General features: G+C 37.7%; 1 protein-coding gene across 22 annotated transcripts in view; it reads right to left on the minus strand.

Moving 5' to 3' along the window:
- The window catches only part of NRXN1 (neurexin 1), a gene marked incomplete at its 5' end in the record, with an annotated part of 953,418 nt that overhangs the window by 501,599 nt on the left and 437,744 nt on the right, over positions 1-14,075 (minus strand). For all 22 annotated transcript variants that reach the window (XM_081315130.1, XM_081315141.1, XM_081315140.1 and 19 more), the window contains 2 exons: positions 10,896-11,086; positions 13,069-13,450. In XM_081315130.1, the coding sequence (XP_081171256.1) occupies positions 10,896-11,086; positions 13,069-13,450 (573 nt within the window). The remainder of the gene's footprint in view (positions 1-10,895; positions 11,087-13,068; positions 13,451-14,075) is intronic.

Raw genomic sequence — 14,075 nt, forward strand, 5'->3', positions numbered from 1 at the left:
GTATTTCTATTTCCCTCCCTCCCCCCCCCTCCCTGAATTATTTTCCTACCACTGAAAACAAAATACCCCCTCTGATTTCAGGCTTCTGGCTTTACAAGTGGTCATATAGAACAAAATGCAAAGGCTCTTTTGAATATTTTTTTTAAAAGGGCTTAATATTGTGTTGTATTTTATTATTTTATAGTTATGCATTTATTCAATAGAAAAATAAAGTTAAAAGGTAATTTCACACGAGGATGACAATAATAATAATAATAATAATAATAATAATAATAATAATAATAATAATAATAATAATAATAATAATAAAATGGGAAAATGGAAAGTTTTCTGACTCATCAGAGTTTTCTAGATTTCTTATAGTGAAAGAATTATTGCTCATGTAAATACCATCACTTTGGACATCAGATATAATAAAATCACTTTACCCCCTAGCTCTAACGCTATTATGGCCACTCAAGGAAGAGGATGACTGCTGCAAGTATTTATTATTCCAGTTCCTGATTTAATATCTTTAAAGACTTATTTTTTTAGTTTTGCCATTTGAAGACTTAAGGTTAGAAACTCAGTGGGAAAGAATTAAATTTTGCACAGGATGTTTTATGGAATTTAGAATGCGAAGAACATACGAAATAGCTAAATAACTCGGCCTAGTTGAACTGCAGTTAGAATCTCTTTCAGGTCTGAGATTGAACCAGGAATTATATTTTGTGACATAATGGTGCCCTCTAGTGCTTTTATTAAGCATGGTAGTTTTAAAGGCTGGAGTAATGGCCGATAATAAACATAAACCTGGCTTTAGTATAGCTAACTGAATTTTCTGTCAGAAGGGGAACACTGTTCATGATTTTATTTAGCCAGTTTTCAAAGCAGTACTCCGAGTGGGGTATGGTGAGGCATCCTACATCTTTGCAGAATTAAGTATGAACTAAATATTTTATGTTTCTTTCTTAACCCCCTCACCAATTTCTAACACCTTTTTAAAACTATCAGCCATTCATTCTAGAAATCCTCAAATTAGTTGAACACTTGCATGTCATGAAAAATACTGCAAATATTGAACAAATAGATAGAAGGTTGTATGCAACATAATACAGGCAAAGGACATTATATAAAGTGGAGAAAAGTACATCTCAGATATGTAAAGGTGAAAGAGTAGAGGTGAAAAATGGTTATTTCAGGGTTCCTCAATAGCAGAAATAGTCAATTTAACGGCTAGGAATATAAACATATGTTGAAGAGGCACTGAAAAAAATTATCCTGCAGTTTTTCCTAATTGTTATTCAGTTTGAAGATGCTTAAAAGACTTTTAAATGTTTTTTTTTCCAAGATGAAGAGAAGTTTGGTGATATTTGGGTAGACCAAGTCTATTATTTTTACACTTAGTTATAGGGTAACTTATGTACTGGGCTTGTGGTGTTAAACCATGTGCATTGCTGGAGTGGCTAACGGCTCTCCAGTAACCTAGACAAGCTGTCTCCGGTCCTGTAATTGGCTAGCCCCAGGCAGCAAGAGTGGGTTCAAACCTATTGGCTGCTGCCTAGGGGCTAGACTATATATTGTGGCTGGTTGCAGCCCAAGTTTCAGTACAGTTCTGGCAAGAAAAAAGCATGTGTTATCTTGTACTCAGCCTCGTGTCTTCCTTCCTGCACCCAAGAGCCCACGACTTAACAGTGGCGACGAAGGTGGGATCCTGCTTCACCGATTAGAGTTGAGGTCAATGAGGGGTCGGCAGCACATGCCAGAGGAAAGAGGCATTTCCCCCCCCCCCTCTCTAGGCCGGCTAGTAAGCCACGCTAGCAGTCGCGTGCTCAGCGGATGCATTCCCTGAGCCTAGAAGCAGGATCTGAAGATCGCAGGAATCTGAAGGAAGAATGCCGAAGGTTGGCAAATTAAGAGAGTTTGATGTGAAGCATCCAGAAGAATGGCCATCTTACCTTTCGCAAGTAGAAAACTATCTGAGAGCAAATCAAATTGCGGAGGAAGGCCTGAAGGCCACCACGTTGCTTTGCGTGTGCAGCTCAGCAACTTTTGACCTAGCAGAGAATCTTTTCGCACCGACGCCCATCAAAGTAGTCTCATACGCAGACCTTAAGAAGAGGTTGACTGGGCACTTCCAGCCCAAGATGTCGGAGATGGCATGGCGATTCAAATTTGACCAAAGAGTGCAGCTACCTGGGGAGACAGCTTCGGAGTTCATTGCGGGCCTAAGACAGGCCGCACACCTTTGCAAGTTCTCAAACTTAGAAGAATTACTAAGAGACCGGCTCGTCTGTGGCCTTCAGGATAGAACGCTTCAGCAGAGACCCCTCAAACCCAAACTTAAGCTCTTGGTAGAGCTACAAGGAGTTCCATGTAAGATGGAATTGGACTCCGGCTCTGCACTCTCAATCATTTCGCAAGACACATTTGACTTCGTGTGTAGGCACAGTAACAATTTAGCTAAACTAAGCCCTCAGATATCATTTTAACGGATTTTCAGAACACTCACGTTAAAGTTAAGGGTGAAGCCATATTATTGGTAAAATTTAAAGGGTTTTTGGGGCACCTGGATGTAATAGTAGTAGGGGACCAGAGAACAAGTCTTATTGGACTTGATTGGTTTGATGCCTTAGGTATTCAGATTACTGGCATATACTGGACACAAACTGCAGACCTCATGGCAGTATGCGAAGAATATGCATATGTTTTTGATTCAACCCTAGGAAGGTACACAGGGCCGCCTATTTCTTTTAAGTTAGATCCTAACGTTGACCCAATTAGAGTTAAACCTTGCAGGGTCCTCTTTGCCTTAAAGCACAAAATTGATTCCGAAAATGATAAGCTTGTAGAACAGGGCGTGTTACCGCCTGTTGATGGGGCGGAGTGGGAAACTCCTATTGTCACCCCACTGAAGTCCAACGGGGAAGTTCGCATTTGCGCTGATTATAAATGCACAGTAAATAAGGCCCTCAAGCAGCACGCTTACCCGGTTCCTGTAGTCAACCATATTGTAGCCTCCTTGCAAGGGGGAACCATTTTTACTAAACTTGATTTAGCACAGGCCTATCAGCAATTGCCAGTTGAGGAGGCCACAGCCTCAGCTCAAACGATCGTGACTCACAGAAGGGCGTTCAAAGTTAAATGCTTACAGTTTGGAGTCAGTGTTGCACTGGGTATTTTTCAAGGGATTATGGAACATACACTTAAAGGCATTCAGGGCCTCTTCCCCTATTTCAATGATGTTCTTATTGCAGGGGAATCCCCAGAAGTGTTGGCCAGAAGGCTCAGGGCTGTTTTGCAGAGGCTTCGCGAAGCAGGCCTCAAATTAAAAAAGAACAACTGTAGTATTGGGGTTTCATCAACAGAATTCTTGGGGTTCCGAATTGATGCTAACGGCATTCACCCCGCTGATTCTAAAGTGAAGGCCATTAAGATGGCTCCTAGGCCCAAATCAAAAGGAGAGCTTCAAGCATTTTTGGGTCTCCTAAATTTTTATCATACATTCCTACCACATAAGGCAGCAATAGCAGAGCTCCTCCACAGGCTACTTGACAAAAAAGCTCCTTGGAAATGGACTAATTTACATGAAAAAAGTTTCCAGGACTTGAAAGCACTACTGTCTGAAAACTCCACTGTAACTCATTACATAGAGTCTAAACCTGTATGTCTTGCATGTAATGCATCTGCCTATGGGGTGGGGGCAGTCATAAGCCACTTAGAGAAAAATGGGAAACAGGTTCCTATAGCATTTTACTCAAGGACCTTGTCCTCTGCTGAGTGCAACTATGCCTAGATTGATAAACTATGCCCTGGTCATAGTTGCTGGAATTTAAAAAAATCATGATTACTTATATGGCAGGGATTTCACTGTCTACATTGACCACAAACCTCTATTGGGACTGTTCACAACAAACAAACAAACCCCCCACATACTATCTCCAAGAATGTTGAAATCGTCTATTTTCCTGTCTGCATATAATTTTAAACTAATTCACAAACTAGGGAAGGAAATGGGCCATGCTGATGGCCTCAGCAGACTACCACTGCCACTAATGGATCCAGATCCAGCTCCTGCTGCTAGAATACTGTCCATACAGGACATACCTGAGTTTCCCCTCCATGCAGGGGACATTGCTGCTGAAACTGCCACAGATAAAATACTTAGCAGAGTGTTGTCATGGGTATACACGGGCTAGTTGGAAAAAAGTCCAGGCTCTGAATTTAAAAGTTTTTTTGTCAGGAGACATGAGGTGTCTGCACATAAAGGGTGCATTTTATGGGGTTTATACAGTATGCAGCTGTCTTATTTTCTCATACTTCAATTGCCATGGGCAGACTTCAAAAGGAAACCTTTTATATTAGAAAGTTTAGGCAGTCGGGGAAGTTTCAAAGTGATAGTAAGTTGTGTAAGGGCAAGATTATCAGAAGTAGCATCCTTAATTATTTCTAACGATTAAACTAATTCTGAATCACACCAAGGGAGATTCAAATTTTCAAGTGTCCTGAGTATAAGATAGGAAAACAGAAACCTCTTTCACAGGGAAGAAAATTTTCAAGGAATTGCAAAGGCAGATTTTTAGTCAAATTAGTATTAGTTAAATCTGAGTAATAGTCAAACAAGTAAGAGCAATTTCTTGTTAGGGTTCTGCTCAGGGAAGCCTCCCTACCCAGTATCATGTTTCAGCTTCAATAAATATTAGAAGTAGAGAGAATGGATCCATTATCATTCCTCTTTCTCTTCTTATAAGAAAATTTCAACTATTTATTTTATTTTATTTATTAAGTTCATATGCCACCCATCTCACCAATAAGGCAACTCATTATCATGTACTTTTTATAACATTAGTTTAAATACTCTACTTAAATAGCAACCCATTTCTATGCTACTTCATTCATAACCAGGTGTAGAAAATTACATAGATGAGCTTCAGGAGGAATGCATGATCAATTATGTAAACATCAGCTTGTCCCTGAAAAAGAAGAACTAGTGAGAAGGAAACTCAAAATTGTCCTGCCTTGATTCTCTTTGGTACAAGAGGGAGGAAAAACAACTCTGTCAGGTTTTCAAGATTATGCTATTATATGCTATAACAATAAATTAGTTCTTGTTTCTGTTTCCTGACTTGCAATATCTTGAAGGTCTGACACCAAATTGCTTAGATAATTAACAGTTCCACAGATGACAGACTGAAGAAAGCCAGTGGTCTCAGGTGGATTATTTTTTGGACACAGTTATGATGTCTTCACCAGTACAACAATTACAGAATCCCGTTCAGTAAAACTAATTCATAATTTAACAATAAAGTACTTAAATCAATGCAAACTCCAAGGGAGGCCCTATGATACTGTAAATCCTGTATACTATATATCCATTAGGAGGCTACTGAGATTATCTAAACATGAACTATATCAGGATACTATTGCAATGATCCAAATCTAAAAACAATCAAAGCAAACACCAATAAAATTGAAATCCTTTCTATCATTCCCTGCTTCCAATCCTATGAATATTTAGCAAGAAGAAAACTGGAAATCTCATTTTAAGATCAACAAATGAGCACAATCAAAACTTAGAGACTAAGAGCAGAGGAAACTGGAAGCTGTGGGAAAAATGGAGAAACACAAAAGAAAAGAGGAAGGCAATTGGCTGAAACATGACAATCTCCATCTTATCCATATTCAGTAATGCAGTTAGACAACTTCCAAGATGAAATGCTAATGAGACATTTCTGTCATTGTTGACCATACACTTTCATCTCTATAGATGTGTATTTCATCAACACAGTTGTGATACTGAAAACTTTAATTATGTATCAAGGGACCAATTCTACTAAAATTATCAGTTTTGTGATATCTTCACATAGAAAAAGACCATAGAAGATTAATGAAATTTATACTTTCATGACAAATGTCACAGAAAGCATATTTGCCATGTACAATTCAAAATATCTTTAAGAGCAGATGCAGGGGGGAAAATCTGACATAAGAACTGAGGAGACAATAAACAAGCACATTAACTAAGAAATCTTCCTACATTCAGTAAAGTTTATTGTTGCCTTCTATATTTTCATTGAATCTTTCACGTTATGGCAGTTGCATTAAACCTTTAGGTTGCAGCTGGCCAAAGGATGATAGCAGACATGGCAAGAAGGTGGCAAACAACAGGGAGAAAGCAGAACTATTTAACTCATTTTTTCCATCAGTCTTTACACAAAGGTTAAGAGCAGTCCAACCTATAAAAAACAGTGCCATAAAAAACAGAATAGAAATGCAAGTTAAGATAGGCAAGAAAATGGTAAGTGAGCACCTGTCCAGCCTAGATGAGTTCAAATCACCAGGACCAGATGGATTATACCCGAAGGTTCTGAAGGAACTGGCAGATGTGAGCTCAGAACCACTGAACTATATCTTTCAAAGATCATGGAGCACTGGGGAACTACCAGAGGATTGGAAAAGAGCTGATGTAGTTGCCATCTTCAAAAAAGGGGGAAAAAGTAGATCCAGGAAACTACAGACCTATCTCACCTCAATACCTGGGAAAATTCTGGAAAAGATAATCAAACAATGAATCACCAAACACCTAGAGACAAACAAAGTCATTACTATAAGCCAACATGGGTTTGTCAAAAACAGATCATGCCAGACAAAACTTATTGCATTCTTTGACCAAGTGACAAAATTAGTGGACCAGAGGAATGTTGTGGATATAATTTACTTGGACTTCAGTAAGAATTTTGATAAAGTAGACCACAGTTTACTATTTGATAAGATAGAAAAATGTGGGTTACATAGCATCACCACCAGATGGATTTGTAGCTGGCTGACCGACTGTACTCAGTGTGTGGTCCCCAATGGAACTGCATCTACATGGAGGGAAGTGTGTAGTGGGTGCCCCAGGGCTCTGTTCTGGGCTCAGTGCTCTTCCACATCTTCATCAACAATTTGGATGAGGGGATAAATGGGGAACTCATCAAATTTGCAGACGACACCAAGCTGGCAGGAATAGCCAATACTCCAGAAGATAGGCTTAAGATACAGGAGGATCTGGACAGACTCGAACACTGGGCACTATCTAACAAAATGAAATTCAATGGTGAAAAAAGTAATGTTCTACATTTAGGCAGGAGAAACCAAATGCACAGGTATAGTATAGGTGGTTCCTTGCTCAATAGTAGTAACTGTGAGAGGGATCTTAGAGTCCTAGTGGACAATCACTTAAATATGAACCAGCAGTGTGCTGCATTTGCCAAAAAAGCCAACACAGTACTAGGCTGCATTAACAGAGGGATAGAATCAAGATCACGTGAAGTATTAATACCACTTTACAATGCCTTGATAAGGCCACACTTGAAATACTGCATCCAGTTTTGGTCACCACGATCTAAAAAAGATGTTGAGACTCTAGAAAGAGTACAGAGAAGAGCAACAAAGATGATTAGGGGACTGGAGACTAAAACATATAAGGAACGGTTGCTGGAATTGGGTATGTGTAGTTTAATGAAGAGAAGGGCGAGGGGTGACACGATAGCAGTCTTCCAATATCTCAGGGGCTGCCACAAAGAAGAAGGAGTCAAGCTATTTTCCAAAGTGCCTGAAGGCAGGATGGAACTTAGTCAAGGAGAGAAGCAACCTAGAACTAAGGAGAAACTTTCTGACAGTTAGAACAATTAACCAGTGGAATAACCTGCCTCTAGAAGTGGTGAATGCTCCAACGCTGGAAGTCTTTAAGAAGAGACAGGACAGCCATTTGTCTGAAATGGTATAGGGTTTCCTGCCTGAGCAGGGGGTTGGACTAGATGACCTCCAAGATCCCTTACAACAACAACAACAACAACAACAACAACAACAACAACAACAACAACAACAACAACAACAACAACAACAATAATAATAATAATAATAATAATAATAATAATAATAATAATAATAATAATAATAATAATTGTCTTAAACTAGTCTTTCCTTGACAGGCTGAGAGGAAAGGACATTTTCTAGCAGATATATAGCATTTTTTTTAAAGTCATTTTTTCCAAACATAAAAGTGGGAACCTGATCAGGTTTTCAACAACGAGAAGATAAAAAGTAACAGATATGCTTCTCTGAAAGAGTATAATTCAACCATTTTTTTTAAAATAAACAGTGCTCTTTACTATCGTTCCATTAAATGCTGTTTGTTTGAAAATGAATGGAGATCCAGATCTCCATGGGGATTCCTGTGTTGCTCAGATACCTGTGAATATTTTTGTGGTTCCAAGAGAAAGTGCAGATATTTATGATTTAGAGTTGAGGCTCCTCATATTCTAATTCACAGAATAAGCCTATGCGTGTTATTTTGTTAATTATGTATTAACAATTCTAATTTCATAATACTGTTTGTTGAATCCATAATCAGTCATTATTACAATAAAACCTTTTTGTTGGTTATTCTGGCATGATGTAATCAATCTTGTCAAAAGTCAATACTTTGAGAATACAGAGGTTGCACAAACGGTCTCTATAAAGTAGCTAATGTCCATGAGTCTTTGCACTAAGAGAGTTTTGAAACATTTCACCCTTTTCCATTGGTTAGAAAAACAGCAGTAGGTATTGCTTGGACATAGCAACCAATTAGTGTTTGGAAAGGGTGTTCTATGATTCTAAAGTACGGTAAGCATGTATATTAGGTATGGAATTTTTACTGACTACTGGAGGACAGAGCAGGCACTTCCATTAGACAGTGATTTTTTTTTTTGTTCCAGGCAGCAGACTTTGAATATTATGCATCCTGTAACGGTTGAAAACAGCCAATCAGTTGTTGTTGCTGTTATTGGAAAGTGCTTTGGGTGATTTTGTTCCTTATGTGCCAAAAATAATTGGCTATTTTTTAGATATTCTGTACCTTCCTTTTCAAGAGTGTTGAGCCATTTGCTTATGATATCCTGGATCATCTCTGCAAAGGCGAAAGCAGAAAAATCAGGGGAAGATAGATGCTGTATCATGGATGGCAAAGAATCATTTATTTATTTATTTTTACAGCTTTAGCTGTATAAAATCAGAAGTAATTCAGAATCCAGACCTAATTAGAAGACTCACGGCTCAATTTTGAAGATCATATAGGACCCGTGACCAGGGGAGCTTTTGCCCAGGTTCGCCTGGTGCGCCAGTTGCGACCCTACCTGGACCAAGATGCCCTACGCACAGTCACCCATGCACTCGTGACCTCCCGTTTAGACTACTGCAACGCTCTCTACATGGGGCTGCCCTTGAGGACCACTCGGAGGCTTCAACTGGTGCAGAATGCGGCCGCGTGAGTTGTGATGGGGGGTTCCCGATACTCCCATGTAACACCTCTACTCCGTGAGCTGCATTGGCTTCCGGTTGCCCTCCGGGTGAGATTCAAGGTGCTGGTGATGACCTATAAAGCCCTAAATGTCTTGGGTCCAGGATATTTGAGGGAACACATCAAGTTCCCTTTGTCCAGTGCGCTCGCAGAAGGAGGGTCTTCTCAGGGTGCTGCTGGTAAAAGATTGCTGGCGGATAGCACCCAGGGGGAGGGCCTTTTCTGTGGGTGCGCCTGCCCTCTGGAACCAGCTGCCCGTGGAGCTCAGGACTGCCCCTGACCTACGTTCATTCCGCCGGGACCTGAAGACTTGGCTCTTTGAGCTCTCTGGCCCAGGCTGAGAATTTTAACTGGGGTTTTATTTTCAGGGATAATTTAATCTTTTAATTGTCTTTTAATTGGTATTTTGTATTGGTGTGATTTTAAAATGCCCTGTAAACCGCCCTGAGTCCTTCGGGAAAGGTATATAAATCTAATAAAATAAAATAAATAAATAAAATAAATTGTTTTGAATATATTGTATTGTAGACTGCATATTGCTCTCAAGCCTCTTCTGATCTAATCTGCTGAAAATTTTATTTGAAAAAAACCCTGCTTTACTTAGATAATTTTGGTAATAGGGTAATGGAGTAGATGCATGAAACCTATGTAAGAATTCCCCATTTTATTGTGGGTTCAGTTGGATAGATTTAAATTCAAGGTTATATTAATTATTGGGGATATGTAGCAATTTGGATTTGATTCTAAAACTTTACTTCTGAGCAAGCAAAGAAGCTTAGCATCTATCTGCAACCCCTTAGGCTGGCTATATCTTTTCCTATATCTTTTTATTTTCTATATAATTACTGCATATTCCACAAGAAAGAATTTGAACCATCCATTTTAAATATATTTCAGCAAATTATTTGTTACACAAATTGTTCCACATGAAAAATTCATCGACCTCATCTTTGTCACATCTAAATAGATTGAGTCTGTTCCCATACTTAACCCAGTCCCCCTTTCAGATATCTTTACTGGCAATTCCAGTAGCATATGATCACAAGTCCTGATACAAAGAACAACTTGAAATCTAACAATCAGTCCTCATGATTTAAGCTGATCTATGTAGATATCTCCTTGGAGTATTTTTATATTATATTATCTATTAATATAGGCAGGACTTCAAAGCAGAGTTTGCAATCATGCATAAAAAAACTCCTTGTAATGTTTAATTCCTTTAGAGAAACAACATATTTTACAAACATGCAAATGTTAACCCACTAGAAATAGGCCAATAAATGAATATGGTACATAACAAAGCGTACACTATGACAGTGTTTCTCAGAAGAAGAATTCACATCCTAGCATCAGATTCACATCCTAGCATCCCTATTCAGGACTGGGGGAGAAAAACCCTCCATCTACAATCTTGGAGAAATATTACCAGTTTATGTTGTCAATGCTGAGCTGGCTAGAGTAATATTCTGACTCATTTTAAGCCAGCATACTATAATCTTTCAATATTTCTGTTACAGAAATACAAAACATATCATAATATAATGATATACTCTGTTCTTCTAGCCCTTTTATTATTTCTGTCATAGTCACTTACTTTTGAGATCCAAGTTTCTTGCTCCTGCCGTGCTTTGTGTTGTGATTTTTGTGTCAATTTTTACTGTGTGGAGATTATTGGTATCCCGTGATATCATTACATTGTGCCACTGGTTGTCATTCAGAGGTTTATTGGAACTTCCCTTGATAAGATTTGCACCATTTCCCAAATCAAACACATAATGTAAATACCTGTAAACAAAAAAGAAAAACAGCTAAATTGAGTAGGTAGGTGAAAATTACAGCTCTTCATTGCTTCTTTTCTTTATTTAAATTCTTTGGCAATTTATAAAGTTCTTAGTTAACTACTCTTACATTTAACAAGGCTAATTTGGGACAGATCAAAATATCTATGTCAAGAATGTCAAGAAAATTAAAAGAAAAAATGTAGAATATTTTTCTCAGAATATTGAGCAAAATTGCCTCCTTAATATACCATCTATTAAGGTATTGCTCAAAGAAATTATAACCTTCACTTCTGCTCCTTTTCCCTGCCTTAGCCCACTAATTCTTTTATTCATCAAGTACAGCATTAAAACAGCAATATTAATTCAGCTAAAATCTCTAGATTTTATTTTTATTTTTTTCCAACTTTTATGACTTGTAAATTTTATTTTTTCCTGCCAAACGTACCCTATCCCTATTAAAGCCATACAAGTAAATTGAGATCATTTTGGAGTTTATTTTCTTTCATCTCTAGTTCTGTCTAAAAGTCTCAATATGTAAACTGGCAATATATTTTTAAAAAGGATATTAAGAAAAAAAGAAGGAAGGAAGGAAAGATTTAATATAGTGCTAGACTTTACTGCTTTATCCAAACTATTGAATTTTTGTAGATTTCCCCAGTGAAAATTTTGTATTTCTCAAAAGAAAAATTACATTTCTTGATTAAAATTACAAGTCATTTCAAAGAATGTTAATTTGCTCAGAAAATATGTAGCTACTATATATTTAAATATTTACAGCAAATATGTCCAGTCAATTTTCAAACAAGTAACTTCTCTCTTAGCAGAGAAGATGTTGGACCTCCTAGACTTTGCCAATTGTCTTTCTCATAGGATTTCAACACATGTACATTTTTCTTGTAAGGTAATTACTCCAGACAGAAGATCTGAAAAAGATCCTGGGGCTCTAGTTTTTAGACAAAGCCCACCAGCAGTTATATCACTGTGGAACTTCCAGCCATAGGCTTAACTACCAAGAGGACCAGTGTGATGATAATGATGATGATGATCATTATTATTTCACAGAATAAATGTATATCATAATTCCAGTACAGAATGGCCCATGAACCGGTCTGGTTTCGAAAATGTCCTTGAGTAATGTTAAGCTCTGGACATTTGGAAACATAGGAAGGTCATTTTCTGTTGCCACTAGCAAATAAATTCCAAGTGAGGAACTAGTGATGTTATACGAGTCTTATAGGACATATTTTGTCTACTTTTTTCAATGGAAAAGAAAAGTGAAAATATTTTACATAAGTGACAAAATAAATGATGTGGGATGAAAATTAATGAATACACTTTTCTGGAAGCTCCCTTCCCATCCAAAGCTAGCTTTAGTAAAATGTATTTCAAATCCAGAATAGTGAGAAACCAGAATAATTTTCTTAGAGTGTGGCTTTTACCAAAATAATACTGGGGAATGCTCCACTTTAACAAGCAGGTAGATTTTGTCAGAGGTCCACTTACAATTAAAGGTTGATCCCTCTGCTCTATTTCCCTTTTATAGCATAGACATGATCCTCCTAGTGAAGGACCCATCTCTATTCTTTGTATATTTAAATATAAAAATAATATTTTAATCCTCCTTAAATGTTGGCTTGAATGTTGTTTTAATTCCCACTGAGGTCAGCTGCAATCAACATCTGCTATCCTGAACCTGTGTAGGAACAACCATTGTTAGAAATGATACTACTATACATAGGAAGTCTTAATAGTCACTCTGTTAACCAAAGGTTTACACTGGAGAAAAATGGTCTGAAACTGCAGTATGAAAAGCACCATCCAAATATATATTTCTTAGAAGGATAGACAGTGCTCAGGTTTAAAGACACAGGAACTCACACTGCTGCGTAGGAACAAAGGTCATAGAGTCTAAGATCTTGCCTAAAACATGAACATTCATTAAGCTTTCTGAGCTGATAACATCTTTGAAACAGGTTGCATACACACCCTTTTACTAATTCAACTACAATAAAGTCATTGCCATCTCCACTGTTGTAAAGTATTAACCCATCCAATGATGTTGTTTTGAACTGGAAAAACAGGTGCATAGATGTATATGCTTGCAATGTGGCAAGAGCTACATAGCTGGCTTTTGTTTTAAAGGTGACTGGGTCAGCAATGATGTTCCGGAAGCCAAAGCGGGCATTTAGTTCACAGTAGTCAATGTCCCCATTTTTACACAAGTCAATGTATGCCATGCCATTAAAAGTGAGGCTTTGCAGATGACCAATGAAGTTGGAAGGGACTGAGGACAAGTAACGCCGTTCTGTTATGATTCCCGTCTCTATATTATGGAATTCCAGTCTTGTATGATCCCCAGCCATTTGACCTTAAATAAAAAGCAATTTTGAGAAGTTAGTGTTATAGCCAAAAAGCTAGGGCTATTTCAAATGCTGAAGTCTCCTACGCAAACATGGTCTAACCACGTGATTCTGACACATGTATTTTCACATAGAAAGTGTATGTGCTGGAAGTGCTCATTTGTTTAGTACTTTCCTTTTATTACATTTAAGAAAAATTGAGTGCATAACTTACAAGTGAAATGAGTCAAGCATCAAAGTTATACTAATTTAAGGCAATCAAAATAAGGAAAAACTATGTTAATTTAACCAAATGGGTGGGGGAATCTCAAGGTATAGTAAACAGAAGAAAATCTTTATGAGTGTTCTATTTGAACATTCAAATTTATGTTTGAAGGCTTGTCACCATGTAGCACTAGGAGCTCTACTAATTACAAAATATGAAAACAATAGGTCTAAGAGTTTTCCATTTTTTAGAGTGGAATAATTTGTATCTATCTTTAAAAGGATATTGGAAAGTGCCTTTTATTATTATTTTGGTCTACAACACACACACACACACACACACACACACACTCATGGAAAATTATCACTTATCTGGGCTTTAATGAGCCTAACTCTAGGCCAATGAAAATATGTTGAGCCTAGGCAAAT

The sequence above is a fragment of the Vipera berus genome (assembly GCF_964194415.1).
Source record: "Vipera berus genome assembly, chromosome: 1".
Classification (NCBI taxonomy): domain Eukaryota; kingdom Metazoa; phylum Chordata; class Lepidosauria; order Squamata; family Viperidae; genus Vipera; species Vipera berus.